This window comes from Manduca sexta, chromosome 9 (assembly GCF_014839805.1).
Source record: "Manduca sexta isolate Smith_Timp_Sample1 chromosome 9, JHU_Msex_v1.0, whole genome shotgun sequence".
Classification (NCBI taxonomy): Eukaryota; Metazoa; Arthropoda; class Insecta; order Lepidoptera; family Sphingidae; genus Manduca; species Manduca sexta.
The window spans coordinates 2,279,005-2,288,347 of record NC_051123.1 but is presented as its reverse complement, the minus strand read 5'-3'; the positions used below and the strand labels follow the sequence as shown (position 1 = coordinate 2,288,347).

General features: G+C 40.8%; 1 protein-coding gene across 1 annotated transcript in view; it reads left to right on the top strand.

Annotated features, from left to right (window-relative positions):
• The first annotated feature begins 587 nt into the window (after nucleotides 1-587).
• The window catches only part of LOC115448917, a 31,609-nt gene continuing 22,853 nt past the window's right edge, over nucleotides 588-9,343 (top strand). Inside the window, exon 1 of the mRNA XM_037436751.1 lies at nucleotides 588-997. Coding sequence (XP_037292648.1) covers nucleotides 980-997 — 18 coding nt within the window. The 5' untranslated portion in view covers nucleotides 588-979. The remainder of the gene's footprint in view (nucleotides 998-9,343) is intronic.

Below are 9,343 nucleotides of genomic sequence, written 5' to 3'. Positions count from 1 at the left end.
AACTGCATCGAAACCGTTCCAGCACTAAATTTAACACGATACACGAGTCTAATCTCAATCGTCGGCATCAGGACTCCATCTTTGTGTGATATTTGAATAGGATCTGTGTGTGCGTGTGTGTGTGTTGTGTGACTTTTGATGTTATTATTGAATCTACAGCGACAAATATACGACATTTATTAGGTTCATTAGGCGATCTGCAACTCATATAATTTTGTGTGTATGTGTGGAAAGTCCGTAGTAGTGCTCAAAGATCTTCATTGAATACCCAATGCGTGCGCACAGCTGCACGGCGCGCGCAGGCCGGAGGATCGTGTCCTCCAAATGGAGACGAAGGCTCACGGCGCCTGCTTGTCAATACATAGTAGAAGGAGAGGCCGGTCCACAATATCTACATCAAATTAATGGGTCCTGTAACCTGATTGCGTTGAGATCGGTAGTGGTTGTGGTGACACTTTATTATCAGGTTCATGACTAGACGAGCGCCAGTGGAACGTGTCCTCAGCACACATACAGCTCGTACGAAGGCAGCGAATGGTTGTTTAATCATTCATTAGGAGTGTTTACGATCAGTACAAACTAGCATTCCGCCAGTATAGGTATTGCTAGTACGTGATATCTCGGCGCGAGTATTAGTGGCTGTATTAATATCGTGTTATCAGCCTTCAGTGTAATGTTGCATAAACATTAACATTTGAAAGGTAATTACAAGATGTTGATATGCAAACAAGGCCCGCGCGAGATAATAATGCGCCTCAGTCAAATGTCACTTGGCTATCCAGCCGGCGTCGCGTCGGGCGCCGCGGCCAGTGCTCGCCACGAGGCTTGTGGGCTCGCGCGTCTCCACTCCACACCACGCTGACGAGCTCGGGGCTCGGGACATGCCTGCAGGCGCGCCGGAGCGGCCGGCCGCGGCCTGACGGTGGCCACTGCGCCTCCGAAGCCGACAACACCGGCAACATTGCCCACTGACAACGATATGATGGTTGGCGGCGACGTATGTATTATCTTACTCATTTAATTAACAATGTCAGAGCCTCTGCGGCGCGGCGGGCGCTGAAGGCTAAAATAATCGCATCCAGACAAAATTCATGTAATACGTAAATATTTATTCGAATCTGTTGTGCAGAAAGTTTCTCGTAAGCGACACCCATGACACGAGTCTTGTTGGATGTGTCTTATTTATTTATTAACCAAGAGTAGGTCGCGTGTTTTCGTCGAGGTCGACAGTATAAAAGTGATTATCACGCGGTTTGTGTGTGGGTAAAGGCAAGTATAAAGTACAGTACATTATTTGTCAATCGATGAGTAAGCGTTTTTGGGGTTGTAGTTGTTCATTAATTTGTAATTTTCATTACGCACCTGCACGTAGAGTCGCCCCACGAGTGGGTGATGGCGTGGTTTATTTCAGTTTAATCATTTCTCGTACAACAGCCGACATAATAATAAATTTGGCATTCACCCTAGTCGTGTAACAATGACGAACCTAGCTATGAAGCTGCTGGGTCCAGCGTTCAATGCAAATAAGTAATAACTCGCAATCTAAATTTTAAGTGTTTTTGTCTATCTCTATAATATACCTATTTTAGTCAGTATGAAATTTGTGTAAATTGTTAGTTAACTAAATAATTGCCATAAGCGGACATGTTGTTGGATCGCTCGCAATATTTGTGTCATTTTATTTGAAATACTGCACGTCATGAGGTAGTAAATATGTAGCAGTATTTTCCCACGTGGCTGTGTAATAATACATATTATATGAAATTTAAAAGGCTTGCAGACGAAACAATATTCCTAAAATAATGGCAGTGAGATGCTGGTTTCATTTCCCTTTGCTCTAAAATATAACATGAGACTAGAAATAAAATATATAAATACTACAATAAAGACTATTTAGATTGCGGCTTGGGTATGAAATACTCTCTAACTGTCTGTACCTGCGGCGGCGTCGTGTGACGGGTCGGCCACTTCCCTACAATATGGTTGAGAAGGCCGATGGCTGGCACATGCGTCATACTCGTGAACGGGTGCTGCTTGTGTGGACTGTTCTGCCCATTTCGCTTACATTTCTAATTTCTAATTGCTAGAGGTGCTGGGAGGAAATAATTATAAGGATAATAGAGAAATTTCATGATTCCTGAGAGGGTTGTGCAGTCCTATAAAAATTTAAATTAATTTATTCCTTATTTCACGAGCCTATAAATGAACTGCTCTAAACTTTTTTTTTCTCTTATCACTTTATCATGTAATGTAGTCTTTACCCTAAACTGATTGAAAAGAGCAACACCAGAGTTTTTTGCCCGTTCTTCTCTGGTGAAAACTGCTTTCCGAACTGGTGGTAGAGTTAATATTGACGGAATCTAAATAATGTATAACATTTTACAGATTTAAATAAATCATTTCATTTCATTTCATTTCATTTCATTTCATTGAACACATATTCAAATAATCTTATTTAAATAAAACTATCTTTCAGATACTTAACGCAGATATTTAGTTTGTTATTTTCTCTCGACGTTTCAAATATTTCAGCTCTCAAGATCTCGGGACAGGCTGTAAATAAATCTTCATCAAAGTTTTTTTCAGATATTAAAAACACTCAATAAAATATACAAACAAGTACAATTATCGTTTACAATATTATGGTTGTTTACGTTATCTCGATATGAGCGTGACAAGCGACCCGGCGTGCGCCTGCGCAGTGCCGCCCGTAACATTCATATTAACTATCATGATATGCTTTATTAGAAATGGCACACTCCCAACACATGTGATTTTGTGAGTAGGTTAATTGCGAGTTTTCCTCACGCGGCGGCAATTTGCTCAACGTGGCTACAAATAATAACCACAGGCTCAGTGGAGCAGTTGAAACGCAGGTATTGAGACCCTCTACTTGATTTTAAAGTCGATATTTATACTAATATAATCTTTATAAGTTCGCAGTGGCAAATTAGTAAAAAAAAAACAGGCATGATTGTTCGCAGCCTATTTGTTGGTAATCAGTTCCCATAATGACAAATTGCTGTTACTTTTACCTTGATCTTGTAATATGAAGTTGATATAATGACTTCACATCACATCGTAGGACGAATAGCAAATCAGTAAAACTTGACGTTATCTGTTACACGTTCATCTACTGCTCCGCCGAGCTGGCGTGCCCTTATACCTCAGTCGTCTTGGGTAGTAAGGATATTGTATCCAATCTAAAACTTATTTCCCTATTGTTTCGTATCACCCTAACAGAATACCAAAACACATTGTATGAAAAACGTACCTACATCTGTTAGAGGCGTTTAAGAAATGCTTTCATTAAAGGTTCAAATGCAGTGTTGTATGTCGGCCGGACGCTGCAGCCCTTGCGTCACCTGCCTCGCCGCCGTGTCGCCGCTGGAGCGCGACCGCTGGCCCGCGCTTAACCCTTACAGTTTTCAAAACACCTCTAATTAAGTCGTAGCATATGGTTAGCAGGCGCACCGCCCCAATTAACGGCGTGACGACATATTGATGCAACACCCACCGTCAACTCCGTATAAGTGATTACTACAGCACGCCAGATGAACAAATGGGCCACATAATAGTTATTTAATAGACAGATTTCAATTTTCTTAAAACATTAGATAATTAGTACTTCTCCTTTGGACACTCTTAGAAGGTTAATAGATGTAGTAGATTTTTAACCCTCGGCAATGAAACTGTCCTGAAGCCGCAACGCAACAGTTATACTAACACGTTTCGCCAATATTTATTTCCACTGTAGATCGGGTCCGCTCATGCCATACACAGAGATGCGCATTGACCACAGTGCCACTCTGTGCCAGTACGAACTATGTCCTGTGGACGTGAGCCACTATCAGCAGGAAAACCTTGTGTCGGCGCGCGAGGCCTCGCCCTCAATGTTACAACTCGTCCTCTACTCGTACAATTCTCGGCGTGTCTTCCTCAACCAGTTCTGGGAAGTTTCTTTCCTCACAGTTACAATCGTGCGTTGGTATATTGTATCATCACTCAATCTGGATCTTCTCTGTGCGCTCTATGTCGCAGCCGATAGTCTATTTAAACATATTGTTAAAATTTCTCGTATAAAAACGTCTTAGTTGCCTATCTTTAATATAAATAATGTAATTTGGTGAAAATAAAATTTGCACGCACCGTAACAAACATTAATATAACACAAGTGGCGCCAAACGACGACTGGCGAGTGCCGCCTCTATATATTGTGAATTTTATTATTATATTCGTAATGTAGTGTGGACCGTGGGCTCGACGCCCGAGTCACTCAGACGCATGCGCAATAATATTCGCCGTTCGTAAGAAACTGAGCATCTCTTGAATACGCCATTGATCAGTCGAGTCCCTTAAATATCCACAAGAAAACAAACCAAATAATTACAAATCCAAGGCCGATATAGCTGGCAGCAACTCTAGCATTGAAACATTTAACATATTATACTCACTATAAGTGACAAATGTCTCACTGTCGACAAGTGTTTAATTTGCGCATGAACACATCATTTGGTTCAATGAACCGTCCAAAAGATTCTATTGAGAGTAGAGCAGTAGCCTCATTCATCTAGTGGCAGGCACCGGCGTACTTATGGGTTTCAACTCCGGCCAGGTTATTGTGAAGGTGATTGGACTCCATCTCAATAACCTGAACTGAGTGTGCGTAATATAGCGTGGTTATGTGAGGAGAGTATAGTTTGTAAGTAACCGTGAATGGTCGCACATTGCATAACCTGTACTAGTGCAGTAACCGTACTGTCGCTTCGCGTCGCGCGAGTACAATCCGCTAAGCTTGTCACTTCCGCAGATAGAAGACTTCTAGGAAACGATCGGCAGCGACCATGTCCTGGCCATTTATATTCCATGTGTCGATCGACACTTTTAACGAGCACGGAGATTTATTAGTACCGTGGTCTGATCCTACCTCGTATACTTTTGATACTTGATTATATCAATAGGTGGTACTTCAAAACTATGTCGAATGCCAATCGCTACGTAATGGCAAGCGAGGGCGCGGGCGGCGGCAGGGCGGCCCTGCGCGCCCAGAACACTGTAAATACATTTATGAGGTCGTTGACATTCGCCACTTCCCATGTGGATGAAAATATCACTTTATGGCACTGTGGGCGCCGCGCATGCGCCGCCGCACCGCACCGCCGCCCGCGCCCAGCGCGCCGCACCCTTTAGCACCAATAAAAGGTGCAGGTCATCACTCTCAGCTCCGATATTGAAATCTCTGCCAACAGAGTAAGCCGTCAATACGCCGTAAACTTGATAAAACAGAGTCATCTTCTTAGATGAATAAAGTGATATCATAGCCATGTAAGACCTGTGTATTTCTTGATATGGTATCCTAGCAAAATTTCGGACACATCGTTACTCTCACACTTAAGACAGATGTAATGACACCTCATTGATGAATTAAATGTATTAACTGGCTCAGTAACTGCCCAAACAATCGGCTCTAGTACATATTATGTATGTTGGGGAAACATAATACTCCTTGTAATGCGAATCTACGCCATACATCACAAACCGTCCGTGTGTTATCAGTTGTCCCCGGCGGTGTTCGCGCCGTGAAGACATGTGACGTCACCGCCAATGACACGCGCGAACTAGATGTTTACGAGATTTAGAAGTACGGTACCGCGCCGCGTCGCGTCGGGTTCTTTTTGATGGCATTTAATGTGATCGCGGGCGTGAGGTACTGCCGCCTGCGAATCTATGTACTTTACACAAGAAGTTTCACAACAAAACAAATTTTCAATCCATGTCGGCTACGCATCGACGATTCTTTTATATTTAGTTATTGTACATACCAGCTTCATTCCCATTACGAGAACCATTCCATGGACTAAACTATTCCGCTGTTTATTGATTAATATTTATATTTGTTTATTTTTATTATTTATTGTCCGTTGAAGTTCAAACATCGGGCATGGCCGAAAATTATATAATATGCTCAATATGGTTAATACATCACGCTATCGAGAATATCTTCTGATTTAAAAAGTGGAGCCAACAGTTACACATTTACCTGCTCCGATGCCGGTGTGGCGATATCTCATGATCGCTGGTTGGTCCATGCTCCCGTTCGCCAAGCTGCTAAGTTAGTTATTAACTATTAGGTTTTCTATAATAATTATAGTGTATGTAACCCGGTGAAGTTAAACCCGCGCGCACACGCAGGGCGCGCGTCACGCGAGCTCGCGGCGAAAGAGCGCGGCCGGTGCTGGCACGACATTTCCAAGAACCACTGCCGCCGAGTGTTTCATTGCATTTAACGCACCAACAACAATGTAAAAGAGTGTGTGCTGTTCACCGACCGTCCTCCAATACTGCACATTATCCTCCACCTATGGAGACATGTCACAACATGTAAAGGAGGGCGTTAATGTAGATTTTGTCAATCACATACACTTACAGTCAAAAATACATTTACCCACATACCATATTTTCAAAATGCAACTGCAAATTGATCGAAAAATCAGAGAAGTAAAACTGGGAATTCTTTTGAAAATGTACTCGTATGTTACTGATGAATGATTTTGGCACGATGTCAGCAGAAGTCAAAACAAGTATGTAGTTTCACTTGTTAACACAATGTTACAATGACCCTGGATAATATTATGTACGGCTCAATGAGGGTGTATAAATGTCTTTCAGAAAAGCAACGGGAAGTGACGCAATAACTTATGCTTTATCCACGGATATTCACGTTCTGAAATATTGTTTAGTTCGGAAAGGGATTATAGGTATTATTACAGGCGAGGGTTTTTACTTCTCCAGAAAATTTGTATTTTGTATTACAAAAGTCAATAAAAAGAGGTATAATTTATATCTGTTTATTAGATTAGTCGCGGCCGTCACGGCGTGTGGCGCGACACAATGCGCAGCACAGATACAGCAGGCACGTGGCGCGGAGTGAGGGCGGAGCGCCGGCTCGCGTTACCGCTAACGAGTCGCTTTGTGGCACCATTGAATAAAAACACTTATCGCGGACAACAGTTTTACATCAACAGATCAAATTAGTTATACTCACGTGCCGGCGCCATACATTCGCGGCTGTTAATATGTGCAGCGATCACTGAATACTGGTCTTGCCAAATACTAAATAATACCGTCATTTTTAACACGCTTTTATTAGCTTGGGTTGTATCTATGTATGTATGTATGTATGTAACGGAATCTTTGAGCTCAATTTTCACCAATTTCCAGAAATCTGATTAATTTGAAACTTTACACACGTATCAAGGACCGATGACAATGCCATTATTTGATAAGAGTTTCCCATTATCCTTATTAGGACCACCAGGATTAATAAATTCTTTTATAGATCCGCTGTGAAAGAGTAAAAGAGATAGAGCTAGCGCGCGATCTGCGCATGCCTGCGGTTTCGGACGAACAACCCCATGCAACAGTGAAGCCATAAATGAAATGATTACATTACGAAATGACTCATAACACATTTCAATACCATATGTCTACAAAAAACTAATTGATAAATCAAACTAAAAAATGAAAAATAAATAATAGTTTAAAAAAAACTAAAAAAACACGCTTTTATTGCTAATCGAACTAAAAAGGAGAAAATAATTTCTAAGTACAAAGAATTTATATTACAGTAGTAGAAGGTTGAAAGATCAATCATAGTTAAGTACCTCAAAATAAAATTATAATAAACTTGAAGTTATTAAAAGAATAATTTAACTCAGAGTAAAAAGCGTGGGGTGCATTTTACTAAGTTTTCATAATTCTCCTCTTATAGATAGTAGCCAATAGAATGATTATAATACATACTATATCAAGCACCCCACGCTTTTTACTCTGAGTTAAATTATTCTGTTAATAACTTCAAGTTTATTATAATTTTATTTTGAGGTACTTAACTATGATTGATCCTTCAACCTTCTACTACTGTAATATAAATTCTTTGTACTTAGAAATTATTTTCTCCTTTTTAGTTCGATTAGCAATAAAAGCGTGTTTTTTTAATTTTTTTATTAACTTGAGAGAAGCACGCAAAGGGTTGCACATATTTAAATTTTCGGAGGTACTATAGAATATAGATATAGATTAAAAAATACTAAGCATGCACACACAACGGTGACAAATACGGTTAGTTCCACTCCGCTGTTACTGAAAAAAAGTCCTTACGTGAGACGACGAAGCTCGACTTTTATCTATGCAGGGGTGGTGGGGTAGGGTTGTTATGTGTAGGAGTCTTAAATCCAAGCTCCAACTGACTCTTCCCTAATTCTACTATTGGGACAATCTACTCGCGATACTATTCCATAACTATTTAGTGCGATTGTAATAGTATGTAGTGAACGGCGCGCTCTCCTTATCAGCTGACGGGGGGCGGAGTGTGCAGCGTGCGGGCGCGGGGGCGGGGGCGGTGTCACGCGCCGACATTACTCACCCTTAAAAAGATTTAAACGCGAGCCACACTCTGATATTTCTAATTTCAGTCAATTTTATCTAAACTCAAGTGACAGTAATTTACACTTTTTTAAACATATTAAAAGTGATATCATCATCATGGAGTTTTAATACATTGATGGAATATTAGGAAATCTTGTGGTAAATCATGAATTTACCGTTTGTATAAAAAAAATGCATATTATGTTGTAAAAACCCTACGCAATGAAGTTACGCGATGGCGCAATTCGTACAATATTTGCTGCCAAAACTCCGATTGTGCCAACATATGGCATTGTGTTTTTGTTTACGCACAACTTTGCGATAGTTGTGCAATCTTCGACATCGCTTTACATTGCTGGGTAAGTAATAACTTCAGTACAGAGGACTGAGGAGAGCGCTCTACGCGTACTACTGTAGACGACGTGCCTTCAGGAACAACGGGCAATGAATGTCCTGAAAAGTTGAACTTAACATACATGTTTGTAATTTGAGTGAACATTGTTGGTATCGTATGTACTTCCTGAAATGTTACTTGTGACCTTTACGTGCTATATAGGGTCGCTGATACAAGATAGTCGTATGCTCCCCGCGACGCGTCATGCCCACGTCATATGAAAGCTCCTAACACGGGCACGCCACACTTAAAACGGAGGTTTTCATAATAACCAATGTTAGTGGTTTACCAAAACTATGTTAAAAATAAAACACATTTAAAAATTTTTTCGATTATTTGTTATAAGCATATAAAAACGTCGAGATGATGATGCAATAATCATAATTTATAGTTTGAATATACTCTATAATTAAAATATGTTATGTTATGACATTCGTCGATATCCGCTCACGGACACGCGTTACCAAATTAGTTTACAATGAGTTAATTGAAGGTCCTGTCGGGATCATCGCGCGCGTGCGC